Source organism: Anastrepha ludens, chromosome 5, assembly GCF_028408465.1.
Source record: "Anastrepha ludens isolate Willacy chromosome 5, idAnaLude1.1, whole genome shotgun sequence".
NCBI lineage: Eukaryota > Metazoa > Arthropoda > Insecta > Diptera > Tephritidae > Anastrepha > Anastrepha ludens.
The window spans coordinates 89,506,020-89,529,225 of NC_071501.1; the positions used below are offsets into that span (position 1 = coordinate 89,506,020).

Sequence of the window (23,206 nt, forward strand, 5' to 3'; positions counted from 1 at the left end):
AGCGTAGAAAAGTTAGAGCTCTATTTCGAAAACCCTGTGGCCCTAGTACAATAGTTGGAGGGCTCACAAAGTCCTGGTGACTCCACGCCATTCAACTTCCAAGCTCGTAACTGTGTTTACTAGTCATTGAACGTTCGGGACACATGCGGGAAACCATACCATTTAACCTCCTTTGCAGAAGCTCTGGGCACCTTTCAGAGAACGAGATTGTTGAGCACTTTCTCTGTAAATGTCCGGGTTTGGCAGCTAGACGATTAAGGTCACTGAGGGAGACATCTGTATGTGTCTGCAGAGACAGCCTAGCTGCGCGCATGGCCTTAGACAGCTCCCTAACCACATCAGGGGTGAACTATGTCGGTAGACATAATAAGATGATGCTAACATCGATCCCGGGACTCGTGGGTATCGCAGGTAACGAGATCTCTGACTCCTTAGTTAGGATGGGCTCTGAGGCCAACTTTTTTGGCCAACAGCTTGGCAGGATGGACTAAACTGATGTTACCTGTCATGTCCGACTGACTGTCGCAAATACTCCTGTCATTAAGCAGAAGGGACTGCAGACAGCTGATTGGACTGACGACGGGCCACTTTCTATGGGCAAATCACATGGAAAAGGTAGGCATCCCAGCACTTTGCCTAGCTTGTGATGAGGAGTATGAGGCAGCGGATCATTTTCTGTGCATCTGCCCCTCTTCACTCGAATCCGGTTTGAGGTCTTTGGCACTGATGTGTTAAGAATCGATCACCTTGGCTCTACTGAAATTTTTTCTTAGGTCGGGTAGATTTAAAAAAATTAAAAGGGAATCCGAGTGCAGTACAGTGGACTTAATTGTGTCTGAGTTCTGTATTTCTTAGTTGTCCCGACAAAATAAGGGCACTGAGTGATCCTTACCTCGACAGCCAGGAGCAGTGCTCCAACCTAAATCCCACCAATCTTCTCCATTAGATCAATAGTTCTGGCTGGCTGTAGATATCTACCTGTTGGAGGTCTTATAAGGGTACGTCGCTTTAGTGCTGCTTGGGGAGTGCCAAAGTGATACTTTAACCTTTTCAACTACTTGCCTAGCTACCACATGTGTTCAGGATGTCATATTGTTTAACAAATTTTAGGAATACAAATGTATTTCAATTCATTGATTCATTGAGATTAGTGGACCAGAGCTTAAACATTTTTTAAAGTCACCAAAGGAATACGTTTGACGTAAATGTAATAAGTTTTATTTAACGCAGCAGATTAGATGATTTGGCCGCATTATAAGAATGCCCAATGAAATAATCCAAAAAGGTGTGTTTACTTTGCGTCCAATTGGAGGAAGAGAGAGAGAGAAGCCGACCAAGAAAGAGATGGCTTCATGACGTCGAAGGTCTTCAAAGCGATGAACGCTCGTAATTGGAGAAATGAGGTAAGAGAGAGACTGAATTCGAGGAAGATCGTTGATGAATCTATGGTCCACCACAGACTATGAAGCTGAGAGAGAGAGAAAGAAGAGAGCGCAAACATTTGGAGTGCAATAAACTACTTTTACCACGATTATATTTTTTATTCCCACCAATTCAATCCTTTTTGATTGTCAGTTAACTTACAGCTTAGCTGAGTGTCAAATACATGCATACATATTTACGCATACGTAATGCAAAAGATTACCTTCATTTAAGTGCATTTGTTTAGTTGCCACTTCAATGTATTGTTCAACAAAAACCTTTACTATTCCAAAGTGCATCAACACTCACGTCATCCTCTTTTCGGGATTGTAAAGTTTTATTCAAGTCTGTTTTTTGTTTCTCTTTTATCTACTGCCTCCTCTTTTTGTCACCACCTGCTCTCACATTAATTTCGCCGCATTTATGAATCGCATTTTTCTCCTGCAAAACTTCGTGTTCTAAGACTCAAGAGTCAATAGCAAATTAAGATGTGCACAGACTGCAGTACAGTGCAACTGGAGCAACCAATTTAAAGGGAAAAATAATAAAATTTGTTTTAATGATGAAATACTGGGTTGTTCAATAAGTTTTGCGGTTCGATAAGAAAAACAAAATTGTATGGTTTCAAATGCACTTTATTATTCAGTATAGTCTCCCTGACCTGCACACACTTGTTCCAAAGAGATTCGAATTTATGAATTCTATCCCTGAATTGAGAATCTGGAGGGTCTGCAAAAGACGCTTCCACAACCGTTATGACCTCATCATTTGACGAAAAACGCTTTCCACGCATGCATTTTTTTAGCTCTGGAAACAGATGGAAGTCGCTAGGGACCAAATCTGGTGAATGCGGTGGATGCTCCAACAACTCGAACTTTAATTTATGGATTTTAGCCATTGTCAAAATGCTCTTGTGAGGCGGTGCATTGATGAAAACATTCATTTTCTTTTGCAATCTGGGTCTTTTTCACGAATTTTTTCCCTCAGCTGGTCTGAAAAGTTACAATAATACTCAGAATTTATTGTTTTACCAGTTTCCACAAGCAAAATATCTTTCAAAAAACAGATGCTAACACCTTCTGATAACTGGGTGTCGCTATGATGAGCTGCTCACCGGAGCTAGGCAAAGGTCAGTTGAACTTGAGATTCGCTAATGGTGATGGATTGGTTCTACTTTGCGAAAATTTGCGTCTGATATCTTTCGAATGTCCGTAGACTGAAATCCACAAGGTTCACGCCATAGAGGTCCACCCAAAGCATCTTGGAGATGAAGCCTGTACGGCGAATTCACGACAGCTGTCGACTCTCTGGCGTGGCCGCAAATAAGGCTTAAAGCCAGGAATGAGAATTCTACAATGGAATTTATTTATTCATTTATTCATTTTCATTTTCGTAAGTCAAGAAATACAAAGTTTCTTACAGACTACATAGAACTAAGAGTATTTATATAGAAGTAATTAACAAAATTAAAGCTTAGGAAACTAAATTAACAAATATATACTAGGTAATTATTTAAATTTCTTACAAAAGGAAGACATTTTTTAATTGGGTATTATTTTGCACTATATAATGTCCTCTTAAAGCCAACATGAGCAATTTTGCAACTTCGAAAATTCCTGCAAGGAATATTAAAATGTATTCTTTCTAGAAGAATTTATTGGTTTCGCCACTATGCTCCCCAGCCGGTGAGCTAGGAAATATTAATAATAGCAAAGGCAACAATTTACGGTCTGTAAGCCAGTTCGTAGAGTCACTAAAAGTTAGTTGTGGGCATCTTGAAAATTGTTGAAAATTTACTTAAATTCTAAATCGTTGACTTTAAGTTGAATTTTTGATTGTTGTTGCCCTACTGTTCACACACTCGATAAGATGGCACAGTTCTGTACTCAATTTGGAAAACCACAAATGCAGCAGCAACCCGACAAACATTCCAATATTAATTATAATAATCACCGCCATCGTCGGCCGCAAACGACACCCTCTCCGCCCTCCGTCCTCTACATTGATCGCTCTATTCACGGTCCGCCATTCACTATTTACACAATCGCCGCTCCCAACCGACATCCACAAAGCTCACCTAACCAACCAACTCATTTGTCTCCAACAATATTTTCGTTAGCTACCCGCAGTGGGGGAAATGACGGTAGGTTGATCGGTTAGCCGATTTACTGCTTGGTTAGTTGATGTCATGCTGCTCCGTGGCGAATCGCCAACCCGCCCTCATCCTCGCCTCCGTCTGCGGGCGCGATCAACTCATTCCCATCAGCGTCCTTTTAGTCGTTGCTGCGTTGGCAGCAGCGCGGCTCTTAAGTGCGCTAATCCGCGTGTTGTCAACTTCATTAGCTCGATAAACATGCCGACACATTAAATTGGCGGCGCAGATTTGTGCGGCGGCAGTTGATTCTGCTGCTGCTGCTGTGGCTGCTGGTGACTACCGCCGATTGCCGGTTGCCGATTGTCATTTGCCGCTGTTGCACATGCTGGTGGCTGCTATGCGGCAAAACGCGTTTGAAGTTGAACGAAAAATCGCTGCCAGTTGCAGCTTTAATACCCATAAAGTATTTCTGATTGTCGACTGCCGACGGTTATTAGCCGTTAAAAATGGTGGCAACATTAGGACTACTAAAGTAAGAAGCCAGGCTAAAATAAAGAGGGAGAATGCAGAGGGGGCAGAAGGCGACAACGGCATTAATGATTGCGACAGCAGTAGTTGTAAGTTGTAACAGTTGGTTGACAACATTTTAACGCAGTTACAGCAAACAAACTTTTTATGCAGTTGCAGTAAATATCAAATGTGCATATGTATGTGTGTATGTAGTGGAGTGTAAAAGTGTAAAAGTAGAGAACCGGGCGAAGATGTAATTGGGGGAAGTTTCTCTGTTGTACCCACGCAGCAGTTGCATGTATTTACTTGCATGTTTTTGTGTGTAAATGGCGAGGTGTTGAATGCATGAAATTGGATGCGGAAAAGTAACAGCAAAGCGAAGGGTTAAATCGAATTGATTGAACTTTGTGCGGAAGTGATTTAAATAATAGTTCAGAAAAACGAAAAAAACGACGGTAGATTTGCATAGAGTTTACAGGGCTTGCTGATGTGCAGTCGAGATTCCAAGACACGCGGATGCATTGGGGCAAATAAGATTGAAGCCATTAGATTTGATAGGAGGAGAGGGGTCACAGAGTCTCCAAGAACATTAAACAGTTCCTTCAACACATTTAGAGCCTCTACGACATGAAGCGGCCGTGTTTTCCATATTAATCTCAAGCGAAGTAGAGTCAAAACCCTTACAAAATGAAGACAATGTCGATTGACAACTTCAAAGGAAGCGTATACAAAGAATTTATCCCTTGGTTGGATCAAATACACAATCCTTAATACACAAATCCAACTTCTCGTTTTGAAGGGTTTGGCGCATCGTATTGGCTGTCTTCGGCCAAAATGTTATGTAGAAAGAATATATTTCTTTTTTTCCAATTTCTCCGCCTCCGAGCTGCAGAAAAAACTCAGCGCATAGTAAGAACTCGGGCTTGAACCTTGAAAATGTAGCTGAGAAAAAGATAACAACAATTTAAAAGTTGTATCCTGTGTATTCAAAATGGGTATGGATCAGTGCTTTTTTCACATCACCAAAAAATGCAATCTTATGCAAAGGCGAGTTACGCTAAAATCATGAGTAAGGTCCAAAGAACAGCTCTTTTATGCATCTCTGGTGCTCCAAACAAAGCGCTAGAAGCGCTAATCAATTTGCCTGCATTAAATCTCATAGGGAATAACGTGGCCGCCGTCTCGGTGCTTAGACTCAAAAGTATGGCGCTATGGAAAGAACAGTGGTTTGGGCACGCCTGTATTTTGTACTCTCTGAATAGTCACAAACAAGAAATAGATTACTCTATTCCTAGACTCACCTATGACAGGCTCTTCAAAGCGAGTATACCGTCAAGAAGGGAGTGGCAGACACAAAGGCCATGGAGAATGGGGGAATTAAATTTTTATACAGATGGTTCCAAGCTAGGCGATAAAGTTGGCTATGGAGTATTTTCGAAAGAATTAGAACTGGAACTATCCGTTCGACTACCAGACTACTGCAGCGTCTATCAGGCAGAGGTTTTAGTCATAAAAGAAGTGGTCACACACCTAAATATGCATGCCGTAACAAAAACGACTATAAATATACAATATTCTCGATAAGCCAGGCGGCCTTTAAATCAATGAATGTGGCTATATTAAGATCAAAGGTTGCAGAGGAATCCCAGGTAGCCCAAAATGATATTAGCGTCGTATTCATGGTCACACTTATTTGCGTTCCGGGGCACAGAGATATTGAGGGAAACTGTAAAGCTGATGAGCTAGCCAGAAAAGGTACTGCTCTTCAGCAGCTCAATGATAAAAGTACCATTTGAATACCCATGGCCACGAGTAAACTAATAATAAAAAAGAACATTACCTAAGAAGCCCATAGCTCATGGAGGCATGAAGATGCATGTGTAACAGCTAGGCTACTATGGCCGCAAATAAACAAGAAAAAGACAAAGGAATTGCTTAGCCTCTCAAGAGATAATATCTCGAAGGTCGTGGCTTGACTCGTTTATTTGGTTGGAATTCCTCGAAACTAGGAGTTTACTCACATAAATATTGTAGAAGTTGTAGAGATGAGGAAGAAGAAGAAACAGTTGAGCACTTCCTCTGCAATTGTCCAGCCTTAGCTAAACAGAGCAGGTTTTCTAGGTAAACACTTTTTCAATTCTCTTACAGAACTATCTGGCGCGGGGGTTAGACCAATCGTGCGCTTCATAAGAGCCTCAAAATGGGTTCATGAACATAAATTAACAAGGTTCCCGTGTCGCACAGTGGTATCACAACGGACCTGTAAGGTCTAAGTGAGTTGGTCATACGGACCGACTACCACCATAACCTAACCTAACCCTTTCAGAGTTCACGCCGCTGCATCTGAAGATAAAAGAAATTATGCAAATTGAAAGTGTCAAACTATCTGGAGTATATGATGAAACATTAAACGTTATGCTTGAACAACGTACTGCACCAAAAAATCAACTACATCCTTCCGAGCGTCAGTCTATACGTTTTGAAAGTATAGTATCACAACGGGAAGCTGACAATATTATCGGCGCAAATGCGACCCACATCTATACCGATGGAAGCTAGAAACAAGATGACGACTGGACGTCACGTAAATTTAAATTACATGACATATGTACTGTCTTCCAGGCTGAAGCTCTAGCAATTGACGCTGCACTGAAGTGGGCTCAGAAAAAATTGAAAACGGAAAAACTAGTAATATATAGCGACAGTCGCTCTTGTTTGGAAGCTATCCAAAATCGGACCAATCCTAATCCCCTAATTGCATCAATTCATCAGCACCTGCACCTTCTTCGCCAGGGACACAGAATTGACTTTTACTGAGTCAAATCACATATCGGTATTGAAGGAAACGAGCGCGCAGATGAGCAGGCAAAAGAAGCTACAAATCAAGGAGTTGATCTAGTATACACTGCATTTCCTTTAAGCTACGCTATACGGCAAACTCGTCTTAAAATATTCGAGTCATGGCAACAGGAGTATGCCGACGATACCACTGGCTCCTTTACGAAGACTTTCTTCCCAATTCTTGAAGATACGCAACTATACCGACAACTCTTTGGGATATAATTCGAATTGACACAGGTGTTTACTGGCCATGGCTTCAATAAGGCATACTTGAAGCGATTCAAAATCATTGACGAAGACTGGTGCCCGTGTGACCAACTCACTGTGCAGAGTATGCATCATCTTTTGCACGACTGCCCACGCTTTCACAATGCACGACAGAGACACGAAACATTCTGTGCCCAATATGATATTCCAGCAATGATTTTGTCAAAAAAATTATCGATAATTTAAAAAACTTGAATACTTCAAACAATCCTACCTCATGACTAAATCATAATAGTAATATAGTAGAATAACTAATCAACTGCTTGTATCCAATCGCAGGCATTTTATTTCAGTTAGCTGTTAAACTATAAACTGTAATCGAAAATATTTCTAATCTATCTGAATGTCATACTGCACACACATATGTATGTATAAAAATATTTGCACTAAAATACAAATTAATTGAAATAATAAACTACTCGAAACGCAGTAAGCGCGTAGAGACCAAGGAAAAAAAAAACCTACCATATAAAACATGAAACACCAAAACAAACTTGAAATCAAAAAAGGTTAGCCGCCCTAATGTACGCAAATACTTACACACATGCATACATACAAACAAACGTACATGTACATGTCCGTGCAAGCCTTTCGCATTTAGTTTTGATATATTTTTTCCTTGTCCTCCATTGAAAGTGGCAATCAGGTGTGTAATTCGATATCTTTTTGCTTAATCCAGTCGCTTAATTTATTTAACAACAGAAGCGCACCACTTTGAGTTCGGCAGAGGATCTCAGATTTGAGCATAACACGACCAAACATAAGCAGCATCAGCGGTAACAACCACACCAACAACGCCAACAGCAACAAAAGCGGCCAAATGGCAGCTGATGCCAAGGAAGCAACGAAGCAGAAGTGCAAAAGAGCGTGTCCTTCTGCGCGAGTTCGAATTCGCATTTATTTTGGGGAGCTGTGATTGTTTTGTACACACAAGCGAATGAGCAGGGCAACAAGGAGATCGTTTGGTTTTTGTTTTTTATTCTCTTTTTTTTCGTAGCTAAATGGCAAAATATATTCGAGTAAACTGAAAATAAATTAAAATAAATGAGCGCAAATCAGTGCGATTTAACCAAATCGTGCATAACTAAAAATACACACAAGCAGAGATGCTTATTAATGTATGTGTGTATGTAATTACATATTGTGTGAATATGTATGTGCATGTATATGCTGTGTTAAATGGTTCCTTGTTTGTCAGATACAGGAAGTGTCAAAGCACAACATAAACACAAAGCAATTATACATTCGTGGTAGTGTTGTTGTATTTAAACGCACTTAGCTTAGATGGAAGCAGAGCGGGAACAATGAATAAGTGACACTTAGGTAATGCAAGAAATGAGTTAAGCGCAGCGTAAAAGCATTGGGAAGTTTCCTATTAGAAGGTAATTACCGAGATTCGCTGAAGCTTTCTACCCCGGTCAAGCGTATGCTGTGTGACCCAGCCAAGTCTTTCTTTACTTGCCCTGTTCATTGCAAAGCAAGTAATTTCCTTTATTCCTTATTGGTCCAGTAAAAGTTCAAATGAATTGGCCGAAGTTTTTTCTTCGTGCCAACTTGCGCCAATTCGAAGGACCAGCAGTGATCAATTCATTTACGTTTTGGGCTTTCCAACGCATTGGTCTTTCTCTTCCTTTGCCACCATCAAATATTTACTTTCTGCGTTTGAGTGCTTGTAACCGCTCATAATGTTTGAGCCAACCAGCGGACCAACTGGGTCTAATGGTAATGGTAGTGGTTATATAGAGTCCGGCACTTGAAGTGTAACCAATTAAAAAGGCCATTGATTTAGTTTGGAAAATTACTTTTTTCAATTCAAAGTAAAAAATGTGTGAAAATAATAAAAAATTAAGAATCGATTTACTTTTGCTCGATATGACCACCTTTTGCTTGACTATGGCCTTGAGGCGGTCCTGAAACGAATCGCAAGCTGTCCGAATGTGACTTGCAGGTATTTTGGCCCACTCACGGACAATGGCTTTTTTCAGCGCCTCGAGACTGGTGAATCTTTTAGTTCGGACCTTGGCCCAAAGAGAATAATCCATCGGATTCGCGTCTGGTTAATTTGAGAGCCATTGTGTGGACGTTATGAAGTTCGGAACGATGTTTTTTAGCCTTTCGTGGTTCACTCCAGCTTTGTGAGACGATGCCGAGTCCTGTTAAAATGTCTGCCTACGGCTTCACAGCAACCTCCAGAATACGTTCCCAATACTATTTCGCAGCTCAAAAAAATTTAGAAAATATTAAGGAAGTGCCCTGAATGGGGCAGCCTGTCTAACATTTCGCTTGGATTCAGAGAAGTTCTCCGCAAAATTTTTCGAATCGGTGATATTACACCATTTCCTTTCACACAGCTGGACTTGTGCGGGCATATCAAATTCTACCGAAGTAGAATGAGTTATTCCTTTTCATATTTACGAAAGAGACTTGAAATCGACTAAGAGTTGGTAAGTGTCGATACTTTTTTTTGGAACTTTTTGTAAAGGGCAGTGGTTTAAGTAGTATACGAAATGCAACATCGGACTACCGTTTCTATCTTGGAGCCGTCAGTGCAGACGGAGGTACAAGCTTCGGTTCAGATTTTCTAACTATTCCAATCCTGCCTACTTGGAAAGATTATCCTTGCACGCCCCTCAAACTCTAGTTTGCGGATAGAGAAATATGTCCGAAGCTCAGAGAAATACGGTGTTAACTGCCAAGGCACGGCCTGTGGTTCGAGAACCCGTTTTTTGCTGAACATAGATTTTCAGGGGTAGAAAGCTATACTGGGCCTTCTTTATCTGATTTCCAATGCGTAGCTTCCAATGGAGGTTGGAGTCAAGTATCACTCCAAGATACCTAACCTCCGATGAGTCTAAAGTGTGGAGGATATATTTTCTGATAAATAGCATCAGCTCCGTTTTGTCAGAGTTGACTTTGAGGCCGCAACTGTCAGCCTAGCAACTGAGTATAGCCAGCGACCTTTTCAAAATATCACCCATGACTAAGGGAAACAGTTCCGATACCATTAGGACCAAGTCATCGACGTTACTACCTTGACCCCACCCACAAATGTGGTATTTAAAGCAAAAAGGAGTCACAAAATACTGCTGCTTAAGCGCAAATTATTAAAAAAAATGTTATAAAATATTGTATTTTATATATTTTTTTTTCAGCATTCAACCCATCTGGCTATTTATGTCCCATTACCTACAAAAACATTTTTTTTTTTAATTTTTCCTTTTATCTGCTATTGTGGCCACACATTGTAATCCTTTTAATTTATTTACTTTACAATTAAATTTTTTTTCAGTTTCGCTGGTCACTATACAATAAGAGTTGTTCGTCATCTTACTGCTTTCTTTTTTTTTAATTTTTTTAATTTCTATTTTTTTTTGCCTAAGTGTTGTTTTTATAGTTCTTGTATTGTTTAAACAAAGCGCTAAACTGCCCACGCCAGCAGTAGTGGCTTTAAAAAAAATTATGAAGAATATGATGAGATGAAGATTAGATAGAAAGCTCAGTAGATCCGATTGAACATACATACATATATATATGTGGGTGCGTGTATACAATGTAAGGGCTGTAGCTTTTATCTATGTATTTATGACTAAAGGCTAAGTGCTGAGTGTTTAGAGTTTTCTCAAAAATTTGGTTGAAAATTATTTATGCTTAAAATAAAATTTTATTTGACTAATTTTTTATTCAAACCTCTCACAAAATTGGCATTGCATAGACTAGGGCTTGTTAGTCCTCGATTCAGCAAGTACTACCTTACACATTCATATATACAGTTTCAATAATTTATTACTTCCCTTAAACAATTTTCTGATTCCTCAAAATTTATGATTCTAAAAGAGTCCTTTTTTCATCATAAATGTGATTCTGAGACTTTAACAAGAATGGACAATACGAGGGCGCAGAAGAAAATTGTAAAAGGCAGCTGACACTGGTTAAATTCGAAGATGTTTCTGAAGTTGATTCTGTTGCAACCTATAAGTAATGATGCCTCTGTATTAATAGTTTTATTCTTCCATAGAATTGTTCACCACATCATAAGTCTGACGGCTTCCAGTGCACTAATCGCAGGCATGCACATTTTGCCAATTACCTCTCTTGAGCTATATGAAGCCACTGTGAGCTTACACACTGAGTTCATCCTTTTACCAATGATTATGTCCAGTTACTTCACAAATTCTCTTATTTTAAGTACCGAGTTTTTGCTAGCAAGGGTGTTTTTAGCGACATTTTCTTATATATTCTTATATAAAACATAGAATTTTACTAAGATTCTCTCCCAATAAGTTTGCGTTGGCAATTGTTCGATCTTTGTCAGTTTTCCTTAATAGAAATTTGGTGCGTATGGCCAGGGAAATATCGTTCGCTTATGCGTTAATCATAAAGTTTAAACCCTTTCTATAGATGAGTATATTGAATTCCCCTCCCTAGGCACCTCCCTGATCAGCCTGATCAGTGAAAATCCAGCAATGTCCGCAGCGCAACGTCTTTGCGTGACGTATGACGCACGAGTGATTTGTCAATGTAGGCATGCTCTATTTATTATTAAATAGTAATTAAATACATTAAGAAACTTGATTACAAAATTAAAATGAAATGAAGTTAGCAAAATTACTGCAAAATTACGACTGTTGCTGCTGAGTGGTTACGCTGACGACTGAACTTTTTTTATCCTTGTTTTTGTTCCTCTTCTCTACTTCGTACAGGGGTGTTACTAGTATGATTCAGGGCTGCCATCTCACATGTATATATTATATTTTCCTGCGGTTCCTTGGTGGAATATAAGGCCTCAATTAACAGATTATAATTAGATTTATTTCAAGTTGGAAATTTTATTTGTCTCCACGAACAGCCTGTTTCTTCGCTTCTGCATCCACCTGTCGCTTGCAAGTTTTGGGGGGTGTCCAGCGTCTGTGACTCCCTTTTAGATTCCAATCCCACGCAGCTCTTGTGATGTCGGCCAGGGGTGTCGTCGCAGTGTATAGCCGATCCACTTTCATTTGCGATGTCGTACTTCGAGAAAGAACGGTATTTGTTTAGTAATAGCAAATAGGTCAGTGTAACTTATGGTTTTAAGCCAGAATATCCGCATAATTTTGCGTAGATAACTATTAAAAATGGTTCCACGTCTCACAACCTTATATATAGTACCACCGATTTTACGTTGGCGTCGAAAATCCGCAACTTCGTACGTCTGGTAGTAGATCCCTAGAAATGGCATTAGTTTTAGCTCAGTAGGTGGCATTCTTTCGTTTGATATGACTTTTCTTTCCGCTTTAGAAATAAAAATGCCATATGATTCTCTCCAGTATCTAGGAATGCAACTGAATGCAACGACTCCTTTCCTAACACCGCGTTACACACATTCTGTCCTATGAACCAAATATCCTTTTTCGGAAAGGGGATAAAATATAAAAATACACGTGTAACGGCGATTTTCATGTACACGTCACAATTTTTTTTTTTGTCTTTTATACCTTTAAACGAGCAATTCTTGTATGCATATCTGTATAGCCACACGATCTTAGGATTAGCTGAACGGATTTGAATGAAATTGGGCACACAGATAGTGTATCACATTTCTAGTCTTTTCACCTAGGTGTTGCCACTGACAATGTTTCACAGGGTTGCCACCTGTTCGATATTAAAAACAAAAATTGCATGAGATATGCCGATGTGGATATCAAAAGAAAGGTATTTCACTCCGCATTACAATAGAGATATAAAACCCCGAAGATTTTTATTAATTTTATGATATTAAATTAAAAATTGTTACATTAAAAATTTTAATGCTTTTAAAGAAACTTAGGCCTTTTATTTTTACGTTTGTAAGCATTTGTGTCAGTATCGCGACAAATAGACCAACAGTATTCGCCAAGCATATGCGTAATGTCTTGTCCTTAAAAGCGCTTTTCAATAGCCGCAATGTCCTGATGGAACCGTTCGCCATGTTCATCGCTACAAGCTCCTAAATCACCAGGGAACAATCTAAATGATTGTGAAGGAAATGGATCTTTAGCGACATTAATATGCCCATTTCGCCATATGTCGAAATCATTTCTGCAACAATATTTTTATAATTGTCAGCTCGTTTGTTGCCAAGAAACTGCTCAATAACGGCAACTGTGCCTTTCCATGCACGTTGTTCGATAGCATTAAATTTTGATGAAAATTCATAACTTGCAACTATGTTTTTTATCTGCGGACCACTGAAAACACCTTAAATTATACACATCATTAAAAAAATAAAGTTACTAAAAGCCTTCGTAAGCATGAATCTTTGCGCCGCTCAGTTTCGGAAAAATATTGCGTAAACTTCCAATCGCCTCGCCCTCACGCTCCAGTTTTTTAACAAAATTTGATACGACACCGAGCTTAATGCGCAGTGATGGCAAAATGATTTGAGATGGCTGCACTAATGGTAGATTTTCTATACTTTCTACGCCTACTTTGTAGCATGTTCGCGGCTTCCACTTCAATTCAGTGTTTGCTGATCTCTTTTGCGACCTTCCCATGAACACAAAAATCACTGGTGGGCTCTATATTTTATACATAAAAAAAAAATTCTGACGTGTACATGAAAATGGTCGATACACGTGTATTTTTATTTTTTCTCCCCTTTCCGAAAAAGTATTTTTGGTTCATAGGCCAGAAAAAAAGTTCGTTTTTGTAACGTTTTCGTTTTTCGAGTTAGACGCGCGTTTTGATCACTGCATTGCAACGGAGCTCGGGAATTTGTACAGGCCCCTATTGGCAAAGCCTATAATAAAGATTGACTATCATTGTCTTATGGTTTGTGTGGCATACTTTCCTTGATTCTCTACTGGATTCTTGATTCTCTACCCAGACCAAGAATTTTTGAGATCAGAATTAGAGGTTGGAATTATGAACTTGAAAATATTTATTGTGTCAAAAGAACAAAGCAGAAAAGTATGAATATAAATTAAGAAAATTTTTATAAAGAAAAAGTCCACCAAAATCCGTTAAAGAGTGGCACAGCATTTTGTCTTTTCGGCTGCCCAATGCTTTAACACAAACAAAATTTACGCACAACTTTAGTTGCCCTCACTTCAGACTTTAAGCGTCCCCCAATATCAAGCGGGTTAGCCGAACGAAACGCAACAAAAAGCAACTGCGAGTATTACAAACATTTTTGGACATGCCGAGCATTTCAGGCATTTTTCGGGGCATATTGATTAATGGATCAAAGTCTTTTGACACGAGCTATTTTGGTTTTAATAAAACAAGCACACAACAGCCAGAAAAAAAAACGTCGAAAAAAGCCAACAAAAACAACGAAAATCCTTTGTTGATTCTGCTGTGTTGTACACACAGAGTATTTAAACTCTTTTTATTCAATAAATTTTCAATTTTGACTGATTGTGAGTGAGCCAAATGAGATCGCCACAACAATTGCTACTACAATGCATAACACAACAACAAGAACAACAATAACGCAAGTTAAAAATTTCACAGTCTTTGCCGATTGCGCGCGGCTGGCGGAGTTGCCTAAGCGCGTCGGGTCGAAGCGTAGCGGGTTGGTGAATCATTTTTGTTCTCGAGCGATTGTCTTATTAATAGTAATCCCGCGCGTATAGCACAGGCAACGTTATTGTTGTTGCTGTTACCATTCGAATTATTTTGTGTGATCTTGTGTTGTGGTGGCTGCTTAGTCTGCCGTTTTGTGGGCCAAAAACCGACGGCTGAAGTGGACTCCAAAGGCCACGTGCGGGTGGTTCAGAGGTACTGCACTTTATTGTTGCTGTTATTGTTGTTGACGGACGCGCGTTCAAGTATTCGTCATTACATTTGCCGTCTGTCCGTCTGCGCTCGCTGTTTACAAATCGTGATTCAAGTACTTGCGTCAATCGAGGCGGCGGTGGCGATGGCGGCGTGGCAGCCAACAATTGTAATTGTGTTATAACAATTGTTGTTATTGCTTTGATGGTAACACCGTCACTAGCACGTATGTATGTATGTAGTCTTGTGTGTCCACTGTGGTTTTCTGCTGTATTTGGTTGCGGCAAAGTTGATGAGAAGATGGATTTTCGTTAACTTTAGCTGACTGTCGTTGTTGTTGTTTTTGCTGCTGCTGGTGTTGCTGTCACTATTATTTAAGTATGTTTGCTGTGAGGCTGTTGTGGCAGCAGGCATTGTTGCTGCTTAGCAATTGTTTTGTTATTATTGCTGTTTGCTGTTATTTGGAGTTTTTATTACCCTAAATGCCAATGGCGTTGAATTGCGAAGGGGCACAGTGTGTCGTATTTGGGTTCTGTCGATATGCCGCCTTGAACTTGACGTATTTTCTCTGTGTGTAATTAAGTGCGTACTGATCGATTTTTTGTCAAGTGATTCGAGTATTTTGGGCATAGTCGTAAATTTTCTGAAAATTGGTTTATTTGCAGGCCAAATTTAAGAAAAAGTAAACTGAAAACTTTTTGAAAAATGTTGAAAATTTGGGGTAAGAGTTATTTAAAGTCTTATTTTTAAAGAGTTTTCTAGTCTTCTTGACATTTACATTTGTATATTGTTCTTTAATTTGATTTTTAAAACAAATTTAGAAAATATTTTTTTTTTGTGGGAAATTTTTGGAACTAATTTAGTATAAAATATACTTAAAAAAAATTTTTTTTAGAAAGTTTTGAAAACAGAGTTTTGGGAATATAGTCTTACAAAAAATGAGAAAAAGATCTGAGAGATGTTTTTCACAAATGGCAAAAAAACATTTCCCAACAAATTTTGAGCAAAAAAAATTAACTGTTTTCTAAAATTGTTTTTTATTTTCTATTTAAAAAAAAATTATTAATTATTTCTTTTTTTAATTTTTTATTATTTTTGAAAAAAACCCATTTTTTATTTATTTTTTTCAAATTTATTTTTTGAATTATTTTTTTTTTTTTAGTTTTTTGTTATTTTTGAATTTATATGAGTGTAAATGAGTAAAAACAAAATAAAAGAATAATTTTTTTTTTTCAAACAGTAATTTTTTTATTATTTATCTTTTAATTTTCTTAAATTACTCATTTAAATGTCAAATCTAAAAAGCAACAAAGATTTATTAATTGTTTATTTTTTTAATTTTATATATTTAAAAAAAAAATTGTATTTGCTTTTTTTCAAAAAAAAAATTTTTATTTACTTTTTTTTTTGAAATCTCAATTTTTTATTCCCAAAAATAATTTTTTTATTCATTATTTTATTTAAAACAAAAATAAGTTTCGAAACAAAAAATTATAAAAAAAAGCAAATTAAAAATAAACAAGAAACATTGTTTAACAATACAATTGTTAACAATACAATATAAATATAATAATACAATTTTTTTGTGATAGTTTTTGAAAAAAATTTAGGATAAAATATTTAAGATAAAAAGTAGATACACATGTTTTCAATTTTATTTATTTATTTTGTTAGGTACATTTTATGCTAAACTTTTTCCAAACATTTTAAACAAAAAAATTATGTTTGAAAAGTATAAAAAAAATTTTTTTGGAAAAAAAACTGATTTTTTTTGCTAAAACATTTGTTGGACAAGTTTTTGTTTTTGGTTTTTTGAAATTTGAATTTTTGATACATTTTTTTCAAAACTTATTTTTGTTTTAAATAAAATGATGAATAAAAAAATTATTTTTGAAAAATTAAAAAAAAAGATAAATAAAACAATTTTTTTTGAAAAAAAACATAAAAAATAACTTTTTTGTTCAAAATAATATAAAGTACAAAAAATAAATAATTAATAAGCTTTTGTTTTCAAAGAACTATTTTTGAAAAAATAAATACAAAAACTAAAAACTTTCTTAAAAAAAACTGTTTGTGAAAAAAGTACAATAGTTTTTTTTAGCTCAAAATTTGTTGGGAAAAAATTGTTGTTTGTTATTTTTAGAAAAAGTACGCACATCTGGAGTGACGCATATTTTCGTTAAATAGGACTCTGATCTGGTATCGCTATTGACGAAAATGGTCTCTGCGTGGCTTCGGCCAGCCACTATAACGTAACCTAACCTTTCAAAAATACTCCTGCGACTTTTTTTCTTATTTTCATATTTTCTCAAAAAATCGTATTTTATTCTATATTTTTTAGATTTCTAAATTTTTCAAATTTTTCAAAAACACATTTTTTAATGCGTTTATTTTATCGTAAAAAATTAAAAAAAATATAAATGCGGATAAGAACCGAGATTATTATACTTCCAAAAATGTCTAGCAAAAAATCAATTTTTTTTTAATATTTTCAATGGACTATGAATAAGTTCGTGCGGTTTTACAACAGATGGCGTAACTTGATTATTATTCCATCGATCCACATTTCCAAACATTCATTGGAGAGCTACTGTCGTAAGGCACAAACGTCAGTATAAGTTTTTTATTTGAAGCGTAAACAACAATATTTTTACCACACTTGAAAATGTCGAATTTCGTGCCAAATAATGTGTTTTTGCGGGGAATTCTTCTTCATTATTTTAATATGAAGAAAAAAGCAGCCGAAAGTCATCGTATCTTGGTGGAAGTTTATGGTGAGCATGCTCTATCTGAGCGAACGTGCCAGAAGTGGTTTGCACGCTTTAAAAGTGGTGATTTTGGCTTGGAAGACGAAGAACGCGAGGGTGCGCCGCCAAAGTTCATGGATACCGAATTGGAGGAATTGCTCGATCAAGATCCGGCTCAAACGCAAGAAGAGGTTGCAAAAACTTTGGGAGTTGATCAATCAACCATTTCCAAACGTTTAAAAGCCATGGGAATGATCCGAAAGGTAGGCCATTGGGTGCCGTATGAATTGAAGCCAAGAGACGTTGAACGCCGTTTTATGGCATGCGAACAACTGCTTCAACGGCACAAAAGAAAGGGTTTTTTGCATCGAATTGTGACTGGCGATGAAAAGTGGGTCCATTACGACAATCCAAAACGTCGGGCAACGTATGGATACCCTGGCCATGCTTCAACATCGACGTCGGCGCAGAATATTCATGGCCTGAAGGTTATGCTGTGTATCTGGTGGGACCAGCTGGGTGTTGTGTATTATGGCTACTGAAACCGAATGAAACGATTACGGGGGATGTCTACCGACGACAATTGATGCGTTTGAGCCGAGCACTGCGAGAAAAACGGCCGCAATACGCCGATAGACACGACAAAGTTATTTTGCAACATGACAATGCTCGGCCACATGTTGCACAAGTGGTCAAAACATACTTAGAAACGCTCAAATGGGATGTCCTACCCCACCCGCCGTATAGTCCAGACCTTGCGCCATCCGATTACTATCTCTTCCGATCGATGCAACATGGCCTGGCTGACCAGCACTTCCGTAATTACGATGAAGTCAAAAAATGGATCGATTCGTGGATTGCGGCAAAACCGACCGAATTTTTCACAAAGGGAATCCGTGAATTGCCAGAAAGATGGGAAAAAGTAGTAGTAAGCGATGGACAATATTTTGAATATTAAATTTGTAACCATTTTACGTCAATAAAGTTTCAAATTTCGAAAAAAAACCGCACGAACTTATTCATAGTCCTATTATATATTTTTTTCTTATTTTCTTATTCTTTCAAAAAAATTTATTTTTAATCTATGTTTTTTTAAATTTCCAAAAAATTTTGGAAAAAAAGTTTAATTCTTAAAAAAAAATAATATAATAGGACTATGAATAAGTTCGTGCGGTTTTACAACAGATGGCGTAACTTGATTATTATTCCATCGATCCACATTTCCAAACATTCATTGGAGAGCTACTGTCGTAAGGCACAAACGTCAGTATAAGTTTTTTATTTGAAGCGTAAACAACAATATTTTTACCACACTTGAAAATGTCGAATTTCGTGCCAAATAATGTGTTTTTGCGGGGAATTCTTCTTCATTATTTTAATATGAAGAAAAAAGCAGCCGAAAGTCATCGTATCTTGGTGGAAGTTTATGGTGAGCATGCTCTATCTGAGCGAACGTGCCAGAAGTGGTTTGCACGCTTTAAAAGTGGTGATTTTGGCTTGGAAGACGAAGAACGCGAGGGTGCGCCGCCAAAGTTCATGGATACCGAATTGGAGGAATTGCTCGATCAAGATCCGGCTCAAACGCAAGAAGAGGTTGCAAAATCTTTGGGAGTTGATCAATCAACCATTTCCAAACGTTTAAAAGCCATGGGAATGATCCGAAAGGTAGGCCATTGGGTGCCGTATGAATTGAAGCCAAGAGACGTTGAACGCCGTTTTATGGCATGCGAACAACTGCTTCAACGGCACAAAAGAAAGGGTTTTTTGCATCGAATTGTGACTGGCGATGAAAAGTGGGTCCATTACGACAATCCAAAACGTCGGGCAACGTATGGATACCCTGGCCATGCTTCAACATCGACGTCGGCGCAGAATATTCATGGCCTGAAGGTTATGCTGTGTATCTGGTGGGACCAGCTGGGTGTTGTGTATTATGAGCTACTGAAACCGAATGAAACGATTACGGGGGATGTCTACCGACGACAATTGATGCGTTTGAGCCGAGCACTGCGAGAAAAACGGCCGCAATACGCCGATAGACACGACAAAGTTATTTTGCAACATGACAATGCTCGGCCACATGTTGCACAAGTGGTCAAAACATACTTAGAAACGCTCAAATGGGATGTCCTACCCCACCCGCCGTATAGTCCAGACCTTGCGCCATCCGATTACTATCTCTTCCGATCGATGCAACATGGCCTGGCTGACCAGCACTTCCGTAATTACGATGAAGTCAAAAAATGGATCGATTCGTGGATTGCGGCAAAACCGACCGAATTTTTCACAAAGGGAATCCGTGAATTGCCAGAAAGATGGGAAAAAGTAGTAGTAAGCGATGGACAATATTTTGAATATTAAATTTGTAACCATTTTACGTCAATAAAGTTTCAAATTTCGAAAAAAACCGCACGAACTTATTCATAGTCCTATTATGTATATATATATATATAATTGGCGCGTACACCCTTTTTGAGTGTTTGGCCGAGCTCCTGCTCCTATTTGTGGTGTGCGTCTTGATGTTGTTCCACAAATGGAGGGACCTACAGTTTCAAGCCGACTCCGAACGGCAGATATTTTTATGAGGAGCTTTTTCATGGCAGAAATACACTCGGAGGTTTGCCATTGCCTGCCGAGGGGCGACCGCCAAAAAAACTAATACTTATATTTTATTCTAAAAAATTAAACAAAAATATAAATGTCTATCAAAAAATCAAATTTTTTTTAATATTTTTAAAAAATATATTTATATTGTCCTAAAAAGTTAGAAAACATTTTAAATCCTTACAAGGACTGATGTTATTACACTTCCAAAAATGGTTAAAAATAATAATTTTTTTAAGGACTTCAAAATGAATTTGAGCGTCTCCAACCCTATCAATTTAATCGTTTCTAAATTAAATGCAAAAAAAACAGCTTTCATCCTCGATCTAAATTTATCCACTGCAGCTATCCTTTCTAGTGTACACCCTGAAACCACTAAATATGAATTCTATTGTAAGGCATAGATTGATTATGCAAAATCTGGACCTCTCTCACACTCATATCGCACAGTTTGTAACCAAATGTGTAAGCATTCAAAGTAAGTTAAGTGTCTTTTCTTCACAGTGAGTTGGAAATTTTCTCTATTTGACTGAATGAAATATGTAAATAAAGAGTTTCCACACTTAAACACTGTACGCTGGCCAGCGGTTGGTAGCTTTGAAAGCGCCTGCCGCTCGCATTCTTATTATTTTTTTCGTTTTTTTGTTTGCTGCCTGTCACTTGTGTTGCTATTTCAATTCATGTTGTTGGCAAAGGAATCCAAAGCCAGTATTTGCTGTAAGTGCTTTCATGGATATTGTTGTTGTTGTTGTTGTTGTAATCTCAGCAGTGGCAGGCATTGTTGAGCGATCAAAGCGAAGCGCATTATTATTATTATTATTGTTCTTGTTGTTGTTTGTTTTTGTTATTAAGGCAACCACCAAAAGCGAACAAGTGACTATGAGCATTTGTTCCACACGCCGCCGCTGCTTTGTTTTTGTATTAAAATGTAATTACTCATTTACACTCATTTAAATGTCAAATCTAATTGTGCGCGGTGTGACCTAAAAGAATTACAAATGCGCGAGTGTGAATGTGTGTGTATGTGTGCACTATAAATGGGTGAGTATATTTACAAACACCCGCATAAGCGCACGCCCATTGCTGCACGCCGCCACCCGTCGTAGCGTTTTGCTGTTGCTCTAGGCAGCACTTGAATTCCGCTCAGCCAAGAGCCAAGCGTAATTTGTGGTAAGCTTTTCAATTGTTGTGGGGACCTCGATTTGAAATTTAGTAAACAATTGAGTATCGCGCGCCTAAAAGTGTACCTTTTTTACATTTGTTTTTCTTTTTTCTCCTATTCTTCTGCTTTTCTTACAGCTCAACTCTACTATAACGCAAAGAAAAGTAACAACTATGACAACAACAATGCGTGCAATGAGCGAACGAAGAAGACTAATCTGCGCGGACTGCTGAAGACTGATGATGCCGTGGGGATGGTAATGTTGCAGTTGAGGTGCAGAAGTGTTGGTGTCTTATACAAATAATATGCGAGCTTGGTAAGTTGTATGGAATTTGTTATTATTGTTGTATTTGACCACATGTTACCGTTATTGCTGCTGAGCACGGCTTAAATGTGGCTTTATCTGTGCCATTGTTGCAGCTTTGTTGTTAGCTGCTGGCTCATGTGGTAGCACAGCGCGCGCAGCATGCAACATCATCCATTTGTTTGAGCAAACAACGATCCATTTTAATGTTTTGCTGTGCTTTGTTTTCTTTTGTATGCAATGCTAAAATTCGAAAAGGTATTGTAACTTTGGCCGCCTAACAATTATTTGTAGAATTTCGTAAAAAGTGTGGCATATATTGGAATGTACAGCCTGCGACAAATTATAGCGCATGAGCTTTTTGATTTTCCGGGGTTTTTTTTTTATTTTCATTATTTTTGCATAAAAGCATGGCGCATTTTCTAACAAAAACCATTTTCTGTACAAAATGCATCCCATTTTCTTGTTAGAATTTCTAGAACGATTTTTGGTATACAATTTTATAGGTTTTTGAATTTTAGTATTAGACAGGGCAAGATTATTTTCCTTCACGTTGTAGGTATAACAAATTCACAACACTTGGGTTTCTTTTTGTATTAGGTAAAGTCTTATTTTAAGGGGTTATACGCAGTTATGAAGCAAATAAAAGACGGGTTGTCAAGGATTTATCCTGAAGAAACTTCAGAATATTTTAATTTGAAAATTTTTGGCGGTTATAAAAGCATCCTTCAAGAACGTAACAAAATTTTTTGTTTATGAAAATGTTGATTATAGAGCGCGCTGCAGGCGATTTCTGGAACCTCCTTTAAAAAAAGACGATTTACGGTGTACATCGTAACTCAGGATTGGATTATCTGAAATCAAAACACCAAACAAATTTTGTTAATATATTAGATTATCTAGTAATTAATCGTTCGGCTAATTAAAATAGTGAATTTTCACAAAATGGCAGCTTTTAAAAGAAATGATTTCGATTTTTACGTTAAAATTTGGCCGTAAATTGATTATAAAATGGAAAATAAGTATCAGATTTACAAAAGGAACGATTAATTACTAGAAAATGTATCTTTAAAGATTGAGTTAAAACGGTTGACCGATCAAACAAGCCGTTTTCGAGATATCGTGTACACCGACTTGAAAAATGCCGTTTTGAAAAAAACACGTTTAAAGTTTCAATACCTACCTTAAAACGTGCCGAGGCATCTCTACATATTTAGGTATAACTCCGAAAGTATTGCTTAGATCTACTTCAAATTTCGTGCGTATACTTTTGAATATATGTACATTACAAAAATGCAATAAAAAAAAAAAATAGATTTTTTTGAAAGTCATAACTGCGTATAACCCCTTAAAGCCTGTGTGCATAATTTCTTGTGCTTAGTAGTTTCTGTTGCTTTCGCCTACTCTTCCTCTTCACAAACAAATAATTCCCCTCCTTTTGTTTGTTGATTCATAGAGCCTGACGACACAGCGAGTTCGGAAGGCGCAACCTTGTATTCTACTATTATTGGGATTGTGCG

The 23,206-nt window shown here is 37.6% G+C and overlaps 1 protein-coding gene across 1 annotated transcript; it reads right to left on the reverse strand.

Annotated features, from left to right (window-relative positions):
- Positions 1 to 3,786: 3,786 nt before the first annotated feature.
- LOC128864801 (uncharacterized) lies at positions 3,787 to 15,283 on the reverse strand. The gene is made up of 3 exons (XM_054104559.1): positions 15,196 to 15,283; positions 14,758 to 15,137; positions 3,787 to 3,912 (listed from the first exon to the last, which is right to left on the reverse strand). Exons 1-3 carry the CDS (start codon positions 15,281 to 15,283, stop codon positions 3,787 to 3,789), a joined length of 594 nt encoding a protein of 197 aa, XP_053960534.1.
- Between the last annotated feature and the right edge of the window lie 7,923 nt (positions 15,284 to 23,206).